Source organism: Apteryx mantelli, chromosome 5 (assembly GCF_036417845.1).
Source record: "Apteryx mantelli isolate bAptMan1 chromosome 5, bAptMan1.hap1, whole genome shotgun sequence".
Lineage (NCBI taxonomy): Eukaryota > Metazoa > Chordata > Aves > Apterygiformes > Apterygidae > Apteryx > Apteryx mantelli.
This window is the reverse complement of record NC_089982.1, coordinates 58,593,808-58,612,125: the sequence shown is the minus strand read 5'-3', so window position 1 is coordinate 58,612,125 and position 18,318 is coordinate 58,593,808. Positions and strand designations below refer to the sequence as shown.

Below are 18,318 nucleotides of genomic sequence, written 5' to 3'. Positions count from 1 at the left end.
CTTTTAGTTTTGATATGTGCTGTATAGATGTGCTATTGATATGAATACAATAAAACGTTTATTCATGAGTACATTGAACAGTTAATTAATTTAAAAGCGCTTCCTCTGGAAGAAAAGCTCAAGAGATAAAATAATTATTTAAAGGCTTAGAGGTAACTGCAGAGTAGAACAGCTAACACCATGACCCTGAACCATGATGCAGTCTACATAAAAGTGATTCACTTTATCTTGTTCTTGTTTTCAAGGCCATGGAATTTGGTTAAGTAGGTATTCGGAAATACCCTTTTTTAACATCCCTGAGCCAGATGGGAAATCGATTTCTCCAACATTAGCAGGGTTCAATATGTTTTGGACAATGATCATTTTATTACAGGTAACTTTGGTCTGTTTTGAACATGGGCTGTATTATGTTCTTATTTATATCCTTGGAGTAACCCTTCAGCTTCACGGGAGTTGCTTCAAGTTTGTAACTGGTCAAGGAACTTGGTTTCATTTAATTCTCATGTTTTATTTTGGTAGGTCTTGATCCCAGTTTCTCTGTATGTTTCAATTGAAATTGTCAAATTGGGACAAATTTATTTAATCCAGAATGACATTGATTTTTACCATGAGAAGACAGACTCTACTATTCAGTGTCGAGCACTGAATATTGCTGAAGACCTTGGCCAGATTCAGTATATCTTCTCTGACAAGACTGGAACTCTCACTGAAAATAAGATGGTTTTTCGAAGGTGCAGCATTGCAGGACAGGAATATTGCCATGAGGAAAATGGTAAGACATGAAACAACCAGTGTGCATGATGTGTCCTTTCTCTGTTCTCAGAGAAGCTGAAAGTTCATAGGTGTCAGGTGGACTTTGTGAGGTCTGAGGGGCAATACACACTCCTGGAAGGTGTGAATTCAGACTGGTCCCACTGATAGCCATGCATTTTTCCCCATTATTTGTATCCCTTCATATGCTGTGTGCTAAGAGACTTGAACTCTGTATGTGAGGTGCTACTGGGCTGATAGTCAAGTCCTGAAGTATTGCATATCACCAACAAAATACTCCTTGTTCTCTCTGGAGGAAGTCATGTTTACTACATTTTGCTTCTCTCCTTGTAGTTTTCAAAGCCAGACCATTGGAAAATTGCCCATCTAGTCAGTCATCTCTTTTTTTTTTTTTTTTTTTTTTTTAACTAGAGTACCAGTGCTTGCCCAGTGTTTTAGGGTTCAAACACCCTATTCACTACTATAGAAGATGCTTAAATGTGTCCTGTATCACTTTTATGAAGTATACCTTAAGGCTCCAATTCAACATACTGCTGCCTCTGAGGATGCAGTAACCCTGATAAAATCCACCCTGAAGTCAGGGCTTTAACAGTAATGTTAAGGTAAAAACCAAACATATATGCACAGGAGTATGTGGTTAGGCTCAAAAGGTAAGTACCTTTATGAAACATAAAGAGTGTTGTATTCTTGCCTACATCTTATGCGCCTGTTGTTAGCCGAAAAGTCAGAAAGCAATGTTACTGGAATTATCCATGCTGCCTCATTGAATTGCCTCATATCAGAATAACCTTCTGTATACATCTCATGGGAGCCTATCTGTAGCTTTCTGAGAGCCCGGAGAGGGTACAACTCCAGACACAGGAGGAAATATATAGTGTTGCAAAATCTTTGATTCAATTAGCTAATTTATTAACTAGATAAAAACACAAAGTTTTTATTATCATTATGCTATGCAAGTACTAGTGACTGCAGACATTTGATATTTTGTTGGTAGGCAATGCAAGTATTCTGTATGGGATCAAAGAGGAGATGCTGACAGGTAGACGCATGAATCACAGCAGCGCATTAAAAAACTGCTTGTGGTTATGCTGGTTTTGCTGCAAAATGGTACTGCTTGCTTTGTGTGAGCAAAAGGCACACCCTGCTGGCCACAGCAAGGAATCAGTTCAGCCTTTCTTGTGTTGTGTCACAGGAACACATGGTTAGAAAACCATTTTCACATTAATTTCTGTACGTCTTTTGAAAATTGTATATTGTGGGTGTCCTGGTGCTTCTTTGGCTTTGCATGATATACTGGAAAGGATGATGAGCAAAGTCAGAAGAAATACCTTCAAGTTTTGAACTGATGAATGAACAACTTAAAAAGTATAATACATTTTCAGAGTATTTTCTAAAGGCATGAGAAGCGTTTCAGAAGAGATAAACCGAAGAGTAGTGAGAATGTATTAGCTGTGGCAGATCCAGGCCTCATTGTTCCAGGAATAGTATGTCTACCACATGTTTCCCCAAGGAGTTCAGTTAGAGTTGACTTCCAAAAATATCAGTGCCTTCACTGTGTTTATAACTATTTCATTTTGTGCCCTAGCTTCTACCTAGAGACTATGCATGTGCTTCTTACTAACAAATATAGAAGAGATGTGAACCTGAAAATCAGTCTGAAAAATGTTAGAGGGCCTATGTGTTAGTTCTGTTTTACATTTCTTCAGTTGCAGAGAGGTGCTGTTTGCAAGGTTTCCACTACGCATAGTAAGAGCGCCACTGCAAGTCACTTAGTCTATACATGTATTTCTGTACCTGTATCTGTATTGCCCAGCGTGAAGGGATGCATGTAAGGGAAGCATGTAACACCAGTGATTGTGATACCATATTGTCCCCTATATAGGTGTCTGCATGCAGTGTTCTGTCTAACATAACATGTGCTGCCTCTGCAAACTTGGCAAAAGGCAGGTCTGCAGAGCAGTGTGCTGATAAAAGAGGCAGCGCGTATGTTACTGCAGACACAGCATGCAGGCAGCTATATGGCTTCTGAACAGGCTGGCAGCACGGGTGGAATGGGCATGAGTTGTCCAAACCTGTCGGTACAAACACATGTTCAGTCACTGCTGCTGCTTTCTTTCCTGTAAAAGTATCAATGTCACATGCGGTATATTATATTTGGTAGTAGTTGAGAGCCACAGTTTGTTACATATCCACCTAATTTTTTTGAGAGAAATCTTTTTTTTTTTTTTAATTCATATTGACATCAGAGAGGTGACCTGACAAGAAAGGTATAAGCTGTGGTCTCCCTACTTTCCTTGGACTCATCAGAATGACAGATTGGGGAAAGGAGGTTTTCATTTATGCTCCAGAAAGAAAAGACAACAGGAATAAGAAAAATTTAACAGGATACCAAATCTGGTGGCTTGTTTCCTGGACATAACTGTGCTCGTGCGCTTTGGCTAGGAGGAAAAGGAAGTCATCCAAACTGTCCTGAAACAGATACAGTCTTAGCCCATTTGTGGATTAGTAGACTTCAAAATATCCTTGAGATAGATCATCCACTCAGTCACTTAGTTCATATATCTGTGTTACACAATTCTTACGTGTCTGGTAGAGGTTAATAAAATGAGGGTTTTATTTGGCTAAAGTTGAGCAAAATGTTGTCAGTAAATAATTTATTCATTTATTAATCAAAATTTTCCATTTGAGGACAGTCAAAAATACTAGAGAATTCAAGTTCTGTTTAAAGTGTGGGAGCTGCGAGTCCCTGCCAGCTGCATTTTGACTTTGTGTGGAGTGATCCCTGGTTTTGCACTGAGCCCCCAGCTTTCCATTCTTCCTTCTACAGTCCCCTATGTCCTGGCTTTATTTTATTTTATTTTTTTTCTGTAAACAAAAGTGAACAGCTACAGCAGGGTGTGTTGATCCAGGCGTATAGATAGTCTAAATCTGCAATCACTAATCTGAGAGATGGGAGGGTCCTTCTTCTAAATCTGTTTCCTGACTGTCACAAACCTCTTTGGTTTCCGCATTTCCTACATGTTGTTTTTAAGAAGATGCTTGGTTCCAGAATGGACCAAATGCCCAAACCTTACAAAAGAAATTGTCCAACAAGGAAAAAAACAACTGTTTTTCAGTTAGAAGAAAAGAACTTTTTGGTACATTTTTTCCCCAGTTCAGCTACCAGATGAAAAAGTCTGTCTGATGTAATTTTACTCTACAGCTTTATGCTGTTGTACTCAGGTTGTACACAATAATTCTAATATCCATCTCATTTTTGAGCACCAGAGCCAGGGACTTTTGAATTGTGTATTGATTTCCCATTCCCATAAACCAGAATAATATCCTGCTTTTTACCTCTTTCCTATATAGTAGCTGCCACTTTAAATAACAAAGACACCCTGTCACAGGAGATGTCTGTATGTTATTATTGCTTTTTAGGTTATCATTGTTTGTATTCACATTTAACTGAAATAAATGGGCAATTCACAGCTCTCAGAACTATTTTTTCCTATTTTCTGTAGTTGCAGACATTGAATTGCTAGTGTATGCTTATTGCATGCTATTTTTACTATAACAGGTGAAAACTTGAAAGCTGGATAGTGTACAGTGATCCAGTGCTGTCTGGATTGGGCCTGCAAACTCTTGCACTTGGTCAGACCCGGTCCCAGAACCCAGGTGCACACACTTGGGTATCTTCTCAACAGGCAGATAACAGCACTGGCTAGTTTCCATTTGCTATAGAGGAATCTTTTGCACCACTGATTTTTCTAGCTAAATTTGTGGGGCACATAGCTGCATTTAAATCTATGGAGCAAAGTTGTTAGATGTGTCATTACAAAGTTTTATTATTGAAGCAAGCTTTTCAGTTCAGCATTCACAAAATTGTATGTGTGTGTGCATGTGTGTGTGTGGGGGGGGAATGTCCAGTATATAAATGGTAAGAAACAGTTTCACTGAATTCCTACTGGAAGCCCTACCTATCAAACCACTGTCATGCAGTCCTGCTAAATCATAAAATAATTAGACTTAGAAAAGACATCAGGAGGTGATTTAGTCCCATTCCTCCACCCTAAGGCAGAGTTGTTGCTGTCATTCTTTGTGATCTTTTTCTTTATGTGTCTTCGGGACCTCCTATGGTGGCTGATCCACAGCTTTCTCAGGCATTCTGTTCCAGTGTTTCATGTCTTCTCTGACAGAAAGTTTCCCTGTTACCTAACCTGAGCCTGTCTTGCCACAATTTAGGACCATTGCATCTTCTATTAGCCACAGTGTGTATAGAAGAGAGATTATTTCTTTTCTCTTTGCAGTTGCCCTTACATACTTCAAAGTTATTATTTGGCTCCCATCAATGCTCTCTTCTTGAAGCTAAGTAACTCTAACATGCTCAACTACTTCCTTGTGGGTCATGTTTTCTAGATGTCTGATTATTCTTGCTCTCTCCTCTAGATTCTTCCAGTGGAGTGTGTTTCTCTTAAGTACAGTGTCCGAAACAGAATGATAACAATGTGATGGCTTACTATGTTTTGATTTTTAATGAAGTGTAGATTACTCCTAACTATGTACTAAATTCCTTACTAAGTTTTGTTTCCTAAGCCTCCAGACAATGTTTTAGAAAAAATTCTTTTTGTTCATGAAACAATAATTTTGTTACTCTTTCTGTAGCGAAGAGGTTGGAATCTTATCAAGAGATGGATTCAGAAGATGAGGATTTACCTGATGGTCGGTGTGGCTCTTTGAGCCTTATGTCAAAATGGAGGGGGCAGAAGAGCAGAGCAGTGAATGAACCTTTCAGCAAAAAATCTTTGAATCAATTGTCTGGTGGTTACCCTGCATTAGGAGGGGAAGATGGTGCCAGTGATGTTCCCCACTCACAACATGCTGCTTTCAGCAGCCGCATTGTAAGTAGAATTTGTTGGGTTTTGATGCTAAATTTCTGAAGTAACTCATGAAGGAATCTCTTTTTACGCTATTTGAACTGAATGCTTGTCGTGTAAGAAATCCTTTCTCTCTTCCATCAAAATGGGATCCTCCAGTGGTTGCTTGGCTACAGCCTATTTGCAGCATAACATTTTAACTTTTTGATCAATGGCAAAAAATTGGGGGTTTGTTGTTTCTAAAGACATGCCAGAACTGTTACAGAAGCATAAGTTGTTAATACCTGTTCAAAGTTGTTTACGTAAAAGCAGATGGGAAACAAAGACCAGTTAAGGTAATACTGTTTCTCCTTTTCCCCCCTGAACAAATCTTTTAGACCCAGTCTCAAGTGAAATTTTTTTTAGAGATTTTAGGTTATATTAGGTATCTAAGTAGGACTTAGACTGTCTCCCATAACATCCTCATAGGCAGGCTCAGGAAGTGCGGGCTAGATGAGTGGACAGTGAGGTGGATTGAGAAGTGGCTGAATGGCAGAGCTCAGAGGGTTGTGATCAGTGGCACAAAGTCTAGTAGGGGGCCTGTAGCTAACAGTGTCCCCCAGGGGTCAGTACTGGGTCCAGCCCTGTTCAACTTCTTCATCAATGACCTGGATGAAGGGACAGAGTGCACCCTCAGCAAGTTTGCCGACGATACCAAACTGGGAGGAGTGGCTGATACCCCAGAAGGCTGTGCTGCCATTCAGAGAGACCTGGACAGGCTGGAGAGGTGGGCGGAGAGGAACCTCATGAAGGTCAACAAAGGGAAGTGCAGGGTCCTGCACCTAGGGAGGAACAACCCCATGCACCAGTACAGGTTGGGGGTTGACCTGCTGGAAAACAGTTCTGCAGGTAAAGAGCTGGGAGTCCTGGTGGACAAGTTGACCATGAGGCAGCGATGTGCCCTTGCGGCCAAGAAGGCCAATAGTATCCTGGGGTGCATTAGGCAGAGCATTGCCAGCAGGTTGAGGGAGATGATCCTCCCCCTCTACTCAGCCCTGGTGAAGCTGCATCTGGAGTGCTGGGTCCAGTTCTCCCCAATACAAGAGAGGGAGCTACTGAAGCGAGTCCGGCAGAGGGCTACAAAGCTGATTAGGGGACTGGTGCATCTCTCTTATGAGGAAAGGCTGAGAGAGCTGGGACTCTTCAGCCTGGAGAAGACTGAGGGGGGATCTGTGTATAAATATCTGAAGGGAGGATGTAAAGAGAATGGGGCCATATTCTTTTCAGTGGTGCCCAGCAATAGGACAAGAGGCAATGGGCACAAACTAAAACACAAAGTTCTGTCTGAATATAAGGAAAAACTTCTTTACTGTGAGAGTACCAGAGTACTAGAACAGGTTACCCAGAGAGGTTATGGAGTCTCCATCCTTGGAGATACTCAAAAAACATCTGGACATAATCCTGGGCAGTGTGCTCTAGGTGACCCTGCTTGAGCAGGGGGGTTGGACTAGATGATCTCCAGAGGTCCCTTCCAACCTCAACCGTTCAATTATTCTGTGATTTTTGCCCCCCAAAATAACTTGGGGAATCCAGGCAATAGGCTCAGAGATGCAGAGAAACAGTCTCTCAGTGGGAACCATGGCACTGTGTCCTTGCACAGCAATGTGAAGAGGAAGCTGCTTCTGATTTTGAGACACTCGGGCCCTGCCATCTAATGGGTTGGCAAAGAGACACTGCCAGAAGAATAGGCAGAGAGAGAAAGCAGGTATGTTTGCCAATAAGGTACTTTTTAGATGGTTGAAGAAGAGAGATTCCACTGTGCGCACTTTCTTGCAGAGGAGTGCAAAAAGGTGTGTGAAAAGGTCAGTGTTTGTATTTGGTAATACAGGTGTGACTAGCAAAAAGGAAGCCCTTCGTTTGGATCACGAAGGTGTGCGCTTTGGTTCTTGCTGGTGTGATTCCATGATCACTCAAGCGCAAATGACTATCTTCATCTTAATAACAGTTTGTTCTTTTGCTTTAAGAGGTTTTTGGCATTCTGTTTTGTTTTTAATAGGCAATATCTAAATGACCAATATTCCGGTTGCACTTATTAGGGGTTACCAGGGGTAAAAGTGCTGCTTTTGTACCTGAAGGTATCGAAATAGCGTTAGTCTTGTTTAATCTCTGTTGAAGTGTCTACAGCTAAGACTCTGCTATTCACCTGTCTTGGCACAAAATTTGCTATTTGCAGTGGGCTAGTACAAGGCACTGAGAAGGCCAGCATGCTCCTCCATTTTTAGTATTACCAACTCAGCATCTGACAGGAATGGCCCTTTATTGAGGAAAGAAATTGTATGATCTTCTGTACTTCATTCATCTGTAGTTGATTCTACCTCAAGAGACTGAGGTTAATTTGAAACCTTTTAACACTGATCTCATGAATCAATTGTCAGTAATGTCTGGGGAATGATCATTTTCCCCTAATATATGAGCTTTATATAGCACTTTTAAAATATACCTAGAAAGAATTTGTTACACTGAAATTATTTGTGCAAGAAGTCCCATTTGAGACTTTCAGGGCTTATATCCTAATGGGCAGTTTTGTTAATTTGATCAATAGGAAACAGATGTTGTACCAGATATGCAACTACTGGAAAAATTCAGTCAAATTTCTTCTCATTCCTATCCACAATCAGAAGAAGCCAACAGTGAGTCATGTTTGGAGATGGTGTACATCACCGACTTCTTCCTTGCTCTGGCCATCTGTAATACTGTTGTAGTTTCAGCCCCCAATCAGCCACGTCAGAAGGTAAGATGGTCTTATTTTTGACTATTTGGGCATATTTGTAATTGAATGTGCTGCCTGTAATTTGATTATGAAAAAAAACAAATAACTGGCATTTACAAAATGATCCTTTTCTCTGTTGTTTTTTGTGTTAGAAAGGAAATACTGTAAATTTACTGAGTGCAATGAGTTCTAATGCTGGCAAGGTTTTTCTAATGCAGGAAAACTTGACTTGAATATTTTTGCTTCTATATATAGATCATTTGTAAATTTACAAGACATATTTTGAGATTTAATTGCAATTACAATTTTTACTATATTCCAGTTATCTTTTGCCAGATATGTGCATAGCTTTCAGAGCACTCTAACACTCAGGTTACCTTTACAAATAGATTGTTGTTGGCTGAAAGATAAGAATCATCTCGGAAGACTCCCAGAATATTGGAATTGAGAAAACTCTTTCCTGTTCTCTGACTCTTCAAAAAGAGTTCCTGCAAAAGTATGGAAGATCAGGTTTCACATGTGTAATAATTGAAGAAAAAATGCTTCTCAGTATAGAATAACAAGCCTCACCTTAACTGTACAGTGGATTTGCTAGTCTGTCCTGGTTTAATGATCTTGAGACCTTGAGATCTTGAGATCTTAAGTTCTTCCTGAGACTACTTGTTGTTTTCAGAACATACATCTAACTTTTGTCTAAAGATGTTACTTTCTTTTTTTAACTCAAGTTGTTTTCCAGGGTAGGATTTTCATAACACTGTCTCTTACTGGTTCTGACTGTGTTGCAGGATAACTCCTAAATTCAACCTTGATTTATTCCACATACACCCCCACTCCATGATTTCCATTTGCTGATTGTATCTTTCAAATAATTTTTTTCAGTAAGATGTGCAGAACTAGATTTTGCTGTCCATCTAGGCAGTGAACCTACAATCATGGCTGGAGACATTCCCAAAAGGTACCCTGTGGAGTATTAGGTACCACCTATGTATAAATGGACCTGGTATTTTAGTATGCTTCCAGGCATTCCCAGACAAATCAACATAGTATGCAGCTTACTTGTGAATGTGTGGATGGGGCAGTGGTGTTCTGTAGCTACTACCTAGCCATTCCTTAACGATGATGTAGAAAAGAAGGCAAGATTTTATTTTCTTTTTTGGGGATGATATTTCTGAATGACTCGTTAACAAGGAAGAAGATCTCCAAGTCACTAGTAGGTGGATTGGGAGGAGGGATATGGCATAAAGGTTCTGAGTTCAGGGTTTGGGAAGAGGAGGTTTCAGTGTTTCCTTAGGGAGAAGAGATACAAGGATGCATGTTCCTGCTCTCCATCTCCATGATGCTGAATAGAGAGACACTACAAGTTGCATACAGTTGGGGTAGAACTGAAGCCAGAGTCTGTCGGTAGTCACGGAAGTAAACCATCCTCTGCTACCAGATGTCGGTAGTCACGGAAGTAAACCATCCTCTGCTACCAGATGTCGGAGTGGGGGGACGGGCCCGGAGTAACGATGAGTCTCAATATGAGTATGGTCGTTCTCCCTTTATTAGAGCTTACACAGAGTATATATAGACAGGCGATAGAGCATGTGCTAGCAATAGCTGTATGATTGGTTTACAGTCTCTGTTCACGTGCCTAAAGCGAATACATGATTGGTGCAAAGTTGCTGTTCACGTGGAGGGGCTTGTCGGCCCCCTCCTTGACTTGTTTACCACTACTTGCCTTCCCCTTTTGTAATGGTCTAGGAATGTTCAAGGACAGTTCACATAGCCGTGGGATCCTCCCTCCATGGTGAAGACAGGATTGCTCACTTCTAAGAGATCATGCCCCTTTTCACTTAACCATTCTTCCACAAGAGTCTGTCCTTTCTTGATGCTTTTCAATGACAAAGGAGAATGTGCTTCCTGGAGATAACTCATCCGTAACCCTTCACCAGTGATGAGAAATGAATGTCAGCCATGCATGCCTTATTCACTGTTCATAAGCTATTTGCTGCCTAACTGTTTTGAATAACAGTAAGCTAATTATTTTGTAACATTGATGGGAGAAGAACTGTCTTCTGGTTTAAATTCAGACATTAAAAAAGTATTGATAAGGTACTGTATTTTTAATGTTGCTTGTAGCTAGTTACTGTGAAGGCTGCAGACTTGATTTATTCTTTACAAGTATCTTGCTGATTCAAAGCAAGAATTAAAATGTTTAGTTCCATTTGCCACAACTTTTAAAAGCTATACTCTCATGCTAACTTTCATTACTGAAATAGTTCTAAAGAGCAGTATTACATGGAATCGTGAATCAAACTTGGAATACATGCATTTTTCAGATCTGAAATATTTTTACAGTCCATGTGGTTTGAATAAATATAGCTCTGACAAAAGCTATTTGGTGCACTCATATGGTAATAGGTTTATTTAAAGTGGCCATTTTTAATATAAGTAATCAAAATCGTGGCAGATTTCAAAATACTACATTCATTAAGAAGTATACATGATTTGTAAGCTGTCTTTCTTTCATGAAATAAAATGTGAAGATTTTAACTTGTTTACTTTCTTTATCTGTTCTGTTCCAGATGAGACTGTCTTCACTGGGTAGAATGCCTATTAAATCCCTTGAGGAAATAAGGCAGATGTTCCAGAGGCTGTCAGTCCGGAGACTAAGTTCCTCTCCACTTCCAAGTGTAAAAGAGTCATCATCTGAAAGCCTGCATAGTTTTGTGAGCAAACTATCTATTTTCAGAATGAAACAGGCTTCACCTACTTCAGATGGAACTTCTCAAAGGGCTGCTGAGCCTCCCCATAGTGACAGCCCAGAAGGCCCCCCACTACCTCAAGAATTAGATATGGAGAATGTAGCTGCTGGCTGTGAACACCACAGTGTTGGTTTCTCTCTTAAACAGTCTCCCTTACCTAAACTATGTTATGAAGCTGAGAGTCCAGATGAAGCTGCCCTGGTTCATGCTGCCAGGGCTTATAAATGTATTTTACGGTCTAGGACTCCAGATCAAATAACTGTGGACTTGGCAGGTCTGGGATCTTTAACATTTCAGCTTTTGCATATCCTGCCTTTTGATTCAGTGCGAAAAAGGATGTCAGTGGTGATTCGGCATCCGGTCTCCAACAAAGTGATGGTATACACAAAAGGTGCAGACTCAGTCATGATGGATTTGTTGGGAACTGCATCAGAAGGTATTTTATAGAACTTTACTCTTGGCTCACCTTTGTCATTCTCCAGTCTAGTTGAACAGAAGAGCCTGTGTGATTTGTAAGAGGAGACAAGTAACCAAGCAGAACTCTATCTGTTAATAGCTCCATATAGGGAATGCAGAAAGATATTATTGCTTGTCACTTAGATATGGCTCTGTTGTGTGTTGTTATGGAAACTGAGAACAGAAAAGTTGCTGTCATTCAAAGACTTTAGTGGTGTCTAAAGAAACTGTTTATAGCCAACTGAAGTATTTCCAGTGATAAAGTAAGGTCATCTGCTCAAATAGTTGGCTGAATGAGAACCCCATTTTTGCTACACAATGAGAGGTGTTTGATAGACTTTATTAGAATGAGATGCTTCCTAGCTGTTACTTATGTTAGTGTTTCTGAGCTTTTGGAGAGATGTGGTAATAGCAGACACTGTCACCTGTCAATGCTTTGTGAGTTGCTTCTGGAGTACTGAGTATTTCTGTCTTTCTGGGTATAAAAATAATAGCCAGTACCTGTAAGGTTGTATGGTGCCTCCTACTGGGCCTTGTTGTTCAGGGCTAAATGTTTTTGGAATCTGCCACAGGAGAGATGCCCGACCTTGCTCAAGCACTAGCTATAATTTATTCATGGACTGTAGCTAACACTCATCGTCTTTTAATTGAAGGTAATAAAAAGCAAGTATTATCTGTGTATGTTAGAAAGAAATGATATTTAAGTTCCAGAGATATTCTGATTTTTTTTTTTTTTTAATGGTTTGGACAGTAATAGAATGGAATTATTTTTAAAGGCTCACTGTCTGCTGTAGAAACCAAAGGGAGTTTGGTTTCCATGTTCTGTGGCTGATCTCAGGGAGGAAGAGGGATGTTTCCAAATCCAGGGCTGGATTTTATCTCACCTTATATTAGCCATCTAAAGCCTAGACAAAAAGCCTCTGTAGGCCAACAGGGTGAAAAACGTACCTCCAAAGTGCATTTTGTTTTACTCGAGGGATAATTTCCTTTCTGAAGGTGCCTCTACCCTTTTTGACTCTCAAGGTAAACTTGGAACCTAACTTCTACAAGTCTGAAGTTAGGTGAGTTGAATGCCTTTTGGGATATTCTACCCTTTAAGTGTTGTTTTTAAAAAAGGCTTCTCTGTGACTGTCCTTTGGGCTCCCTCACACTAGACCAGTGACAAAAAACCTGCTTGGTGGCTGTGGCCCAGTTCATTTTAGAAAAGCATTTCATTTTAGAAAAAACATTTTGAGATGCTGTTATCATCTGAAATCTGTCAGTGCCGGACTGATTTCCCATCACTGCCTGTACAGACTGGTACACTGCATGCTAACCAAAGGCACAGCTGCAGTATATTCTGCAAACATGAAGATAAGTTCAGAATTAAAATAAAATCTGTTTAATATTTTGCTTTTTAAACCATATTTAGACCTTCAAAAACTTTCAATATGTTTAGTCCTAGAATTTAGTTTCCTTTCTTTGCATTTGTGTAACAGTAGGTTCAGAAATGGAACAAAAGAAAATTAAAGAGAAAACTCAGAGGCATTTGGATGACTATGCTAGAAGGGGACTACGCACTTTATGTATTGCTAAAAAGGTATTTATTTCTTTATACGTATTTTTGAGGATGTTTACAGTTCCTGAGCAACATGAGTGATATCACCTATGGAACAAACATCACCACTTCGAAACAAATGCTCTCATTGCCACATTTTGTTTATCTTTGTGCTTTCAGGAGGTGTTTGTAAGTTGACCCAAATCAATTCTTAAATTTAGTTAGGCAGACATAGTTGTCAGTGTAGGATGCCAAGCAGCTTAATAGCTTTATTCTACAACCAGGTTGACAAATAGCCTGATTCTTTTGTATGAGTCCTGTTGGCTTGGAGCTGGGTAGAGTAGGTCTCATGTGAAACCTGCCCTGTTTGCGGCTTTTTTCCGAATATATACAACAAATGAAGTCAGGCCTGTTTTATGGGGTTTCACAAACAGTTATGAGGTCTGTGTTATGAGGTCTGGATGCAAAACTAAGTGATGTTTTGAAATTCTGTTTTGACTTCAAAGCTACTTGGAAGTAAAATTCAATATGAATTCAAACAGGCAAGATAGCTTTTTACAAAGCGTCCTGCAGAGTGAAGGCACAGGCTGGGTAGCTGTACAGTGCTCAAAGCTGAGGCTTTGGTTCCATGGCTGTGTCTATTGCTGCCATTAAAGAGCAGTAGGTAGTACAATATGCTCCCTAGCCTGCCTGCCTTCCATCTAAACAGAAATGTATCAGGCAGCCTCCAGGCACCTGCAGGCTGCTGGTGAGCAGCTTGTGCTGTGGAGCCTGTCAAGGCCTTCTGACAATTTATTAACACTATGCTACGTCTATGGACGTGCTGGGGCACACATGGACTGCATTGTGGGGGGCTGTGCTTCCAGGTTCAGTATGTGGGCAGCAGAACTGTCTCTGAGGACAGTTTTGGGGCACCTTTGGAAACATAGTATTGATACACCCTATGTGTTTTTTTCTCTCTATAGGTGATGAGTAATGCAGAATATGCAGAGTGGTTAAATCTTCATTTTTTAGCAGAAACCAGTATTGACAATAGGGAGGAGCTGCTGCTTGAATCTGCCATCAGGCTTGAGACCAAACTAACTTTGCTTGGTAGGTAGAAAATGCTTTAACTCACAGGAGACCCCTTATAACAGTTATACTCTGAATTTACCCAGAAAGAGCTGTGCTAACCTGATTTGCATAAAACAGTTTTCTGCAGATCTAGAATTTACTGCCACTCCTGAATTTTCTTAAACCTTGCTGGTAAGTTGCTATTAGTTGCAAAACCCACTGAAGGCAGTTCATGTTCTGTTGTTTGTAAAGGACAAAGTTTTACTGATTTTTGTGCTCACTAGAGTGTTTGAGTGTCATCATAATCCTGTTAAATGATAGTAACAAATCACAAGCCTGCCTGAAAAAAGATTTGCAGGGATCCCACTTCTGGACATGTTTTCAGTCACTGTTACATTACTGGCGTGGCAGGTATGCTGGTGCCATGTCTGCCTGTACTTGCATGGAGATAAGAAGTTAGATATGCTTCTGCAGGAACCATCCCTCTGATGGTCATTCAGCTGTGCAGAAATTGGGAAGTCAAAACAAAATGACAAGTGTTTGGTATAGATGTGTAAGAGGTAAACTGTTGGCAGTCTGGGATAATAGCTCTAGAGAACTGCCCAGCAAATGACATTTGGACAACAAAGTACAAAGCTTTGACTGTGGTGGTAAAGACAGCTGCTACTAGAAGCCAAAGAGAGACAGATCCATTTGTCTGGAAAGCTACTTTTGTGCTGCCCCTGCTCATGACAAATAGCATAATCCTTGATACTGAAAGGAACTCTGGGATTGCTGGCTTCAGTCTCTGGAGAGAAGCCAGGGCAGTACTAGCTGGTGTAGTTTTAAGGGATGATGCATAGTACAGGCACACTTATGCACTGGAAAGTCAGCAGAGGGAGATCTAGTTGCTTTGGAGGCCTGCCGTCCTGCAGCCAGAGGCATTTTTGCACATCTCGTCTTTGGTGGGACAGTGGGCAATAATGGTTGGCCCTAGCTTTAGATGGGGGTAAGAATAAAAAAGGTAAATGGCTTCATACTGCCAAGGTGCTTGCTTCAATACCTGTGCTAGCTTAGTTACCACTGCCTGGGGCATGTGTATACTGTGATCTGCAGAGCAGAAGTACTTACAGCACTTCTCATTCTGCTTCTCTAAGCTTTCCTTTGCTTTTTTAATAACTATTATCCAGTGTAGCTGCAGCTGTAATTCTCTGACTGTGCTCTTAGGACTGAGAAATGAAGAGACTTTGTCCTCAAAGAATGACAAGCAAAAATTCAAATCATCTCAGTATTGCCAGGATCATGGAGAGGCTAGCGGTGGTTTTGTAGTCCATTGCGTAGGCAGGTATGAAATCCATGTGGATATATATGAAGCCCCAGACCTTCAACTGAATGGAAAACTATTTCTGGAAAGAATAATCCTAGCCCACAGTGCTCATCAGCTGAGCACAGATCTGTTTTTTTGCAGTATACGTACTGAAACTAGCTTCTGTTGGATTAAGAAGTAATCAAATACCTCAGAAAGGGGAGTGTTAAGTGTATAGAGTGCCCAAGTCCAAACAACAACTTGTTTCTCCCTTCCCTTGTTGTCTGGTATTACATGTCTGTCAGAGAAGTTTGCCTCAAATACATTTCTGCATCTTCCTCCCTGTCTCTCTTTCTTTTTTTTTTTTTTTTTGACTTTGACTTTTGGCTTACATCAAAGTGTGAGCAGAATGCAGAGCAAGGACCTGGAGGTTATCTTCTTCCAGGTGACCGGTGGCCATGAGCTCTGTGCCGAGGTGGCAGCTACTTACTGCAGGAATCCGTACTGTAGCATCTGAAGTTAGCCTGACCTTGTGGCCCTTATCCATCACCATATCACAGTCAGCCCTTTATAGGGAAATTGCTCACTAGAATTGGTCACTAGAAACACACTAACAGGGAAAACTTTATTGTGAATTTTTTAATTATTTGTCTCTTAGAATGAACTAGATGCAATTGGCTGAAGTTTCTGAGAAACTCTCTTAGCCCGAGCATCCCACAAGCCAAACCCCTGGTTATGATTTAGTACCATTTGTGTTGTGAACAATCCATAAAAATGTCTTCTGCCATACTAAATCACTGGCATTTCTGCTTTTCAGAGATGGTTCTGCTTTATGCTGATGTCATGTTAACCTCACTGTCAGCAGAATAGAAGATTTTATAAGTTGGTTTTAGGGACACAGTTCTACCTGTTGTGCAGACCAGAAGAGAGGATGTGACTGTATTAAAGTCCCTGTCTATTTTATTGAAATTCTTTCTGTAATCTGCTAAGATACAACATAATACTGTCTTGCGTATTGAGTGGTAATATAATATAATATGGTATATAATGCATGTAAGAGTGGTAAGCTGATCAAAGATAGCATTTTCTCCATTTTTTTTATCCTTCTCAGATTTGCCTCTTTTGGGGGATTTTAGTTTGTTTTTTTTGTTTGTTTGTTTTTTTCCTTATACACACGTCCATTTCCTGTACTCTGATCCTTGTCTGGGGGAATATTTTGACAAGAGTAGCTGTTCTCCAGGCTTCTGAAATCCCTGCCAGCATAGGGGCCCTGGAAGGAGAACCAAGAGAACCAAGGGAGGGGCAACTTCGTCTGTCCGAAGTAGGCAGTGGTGATGATGGTGGAGAGGGGGTTAGAGTGGGTGCTTCCTCCCTGTGGGGAAATAGTTCTGCAGTGCTAGCAGGAGGAAGGGCATAACGCTTTCTTAGTTTAGTGCGATGTATTGGAGGGACCGAGGACAAGGTATACTGCAGCTATGAGGGACTGAGAAACTTCTTGATGAATGGGAGAACTTTGCAACAATATGTGAAAATATATGCAAAAAGATGGGATTTTGCTGTGGAAGAGGTGGGCACTTGGGACAAGAGGTGTGGAGAATTCAGCTAGGAGTAGGGCTGAGAATAAGGAAGAGAAGCAGGGCTTAAGATAGGAAAGATCAGGGTGATACATGAAAAGAAGGTTTGGAATAGACTGAAGTTGGAGGGGATGGGAATAATGGAGTATACCTGTCATGAAAAGTCTGGGGGTCTGCAATACATTGGGGTGACTGGGAGATACTGAGCAGGGTTGGGATTCTAGACACTGTGGGATGAGACAACTGGGATGGAAAAAGGTTGGCTTAAAAGGGTCTTGTAAAGAGTTGGAGGCCGCTGGGGCTGTAAGCTTTAAGGACAGTTATGTGTCAGTGATCAGGCATGTGCTGGGCTTTGGGACAGAAAGGTTAAGGAATGGAGGCATTCCTCTGCCCAAGTGTCTCACAGTAGGGTGTCTGTTCTGGGGTGCTGATACACACAAAAGACTGTCCTGTCCTGTCATTCTTGTAGCCTGTTGGTTTTGGAAATACGGTGGCACTAACCCTTTTGCCTGTCTAAATTAAGGTGCCACTGGCATTGAAGATCGCCTGCAAGAGGGTGTTCCAGAGACCATACAGGCATTACGGAAAGCAGGAATAAAAATATGGATGCTGACAGGTGACAAGGGAGAGACAGCTGTCAACATTGCCTATGCTTGTAGACTGCTGGAGCCAGATGACAAAATCTTCACTCTCAAATCACAAAGTAGAGTGAGTCAAAAATTACACTTTTCCTCGAGGTTTTTTGTTTTTTGTTTTTTTTTTTTGCTGAGAAATACACTCAGGCTATACTACAGGACTATATGGAAAAATAAAATATCCTCTGTTTTCCCATCTGACAAAAGGTGTCATGATTTCTTAGAATACCAAAATGCTAGAAAACTGACAGTTTGCCTCCCTGTGGGTGAAATATTTTGTATGTGTGTAACATCTGTTTCTTTGCATACAGTCCCTAAATGATCATCGACTATTTTAACTGGGTAGACTGCTTAATTTCTCTTCATGATAGATTAGAGAGTTGACATATTTCATATGTTATTAGAGATTTCAGAAGGCTGCGAGTTACAGCATATTAGCAATATAAGAATTACTGTCATGGAAATTGTATTGAGTTAAAATTTTGTCCTGCTTTGTGTCATATCTTCCCTCAGTCCTGCTTGACTTGCATAAATATACAAGGAATTGTCTCATTAAAATGCATTGCACACAGTTTTTGAGACAATTAATCTACCAACAATTTTAATAGAGAAAAAGCTTTCCTCTCCCACCCAATAGTTGAGTCAGGTGGTAAAG

The 18,318-nt window shown here is 40.6% G+C and overlaps 1 protein-coding gene across 1 annotated transcript in view; it reads left to right on the top strand.

The window, feature by feature from the left end:
• ATP10D (ATPase phospholipid transporting 10D (putative)) overlaps nucleotides 1-18,318 on the top strand; it is a 56,289-nt gene that overhangs the window by 23,793 nt on the left and 14,178 nt on the right. Inside the window, exons 8-15 of the mRNA XM_067298091.1 lie at nucleotides 246-373; nucleotides 520-772; nucleotides 5,416-5,651; nucleotides 8,209-8,397; nucleotides 10,944-11,559; nucleotides 13,058-13,158; nucleotides 14,082-14,208; nucleotides 17,552-17,736. Of these exons, the coding sequence (XP_067154192.1) occupies nucleotides 246-373; nucleotides 520-772; nucleotides 5,416-5,651; nucleotides 8,209-8,397; nucleotides 10,944-11,559; nucleotides 13,058-13,158; nucleotides 14,082-14,208; nucleotides 17,552-17,736 (1,835 nt within the window). The remainder of the gene's footprint in view (nucleotides 1-245; nucleotides 374-519; nucleotides 773-5,415; nucleotides 5,652-8,208; nucleotides 8,398-10,943; nucleotides 11,560-13,057; nucleotides 13,159-14,081; nucleotides 14,209-17,551; nucleotides 17,737-18,318) is intronic.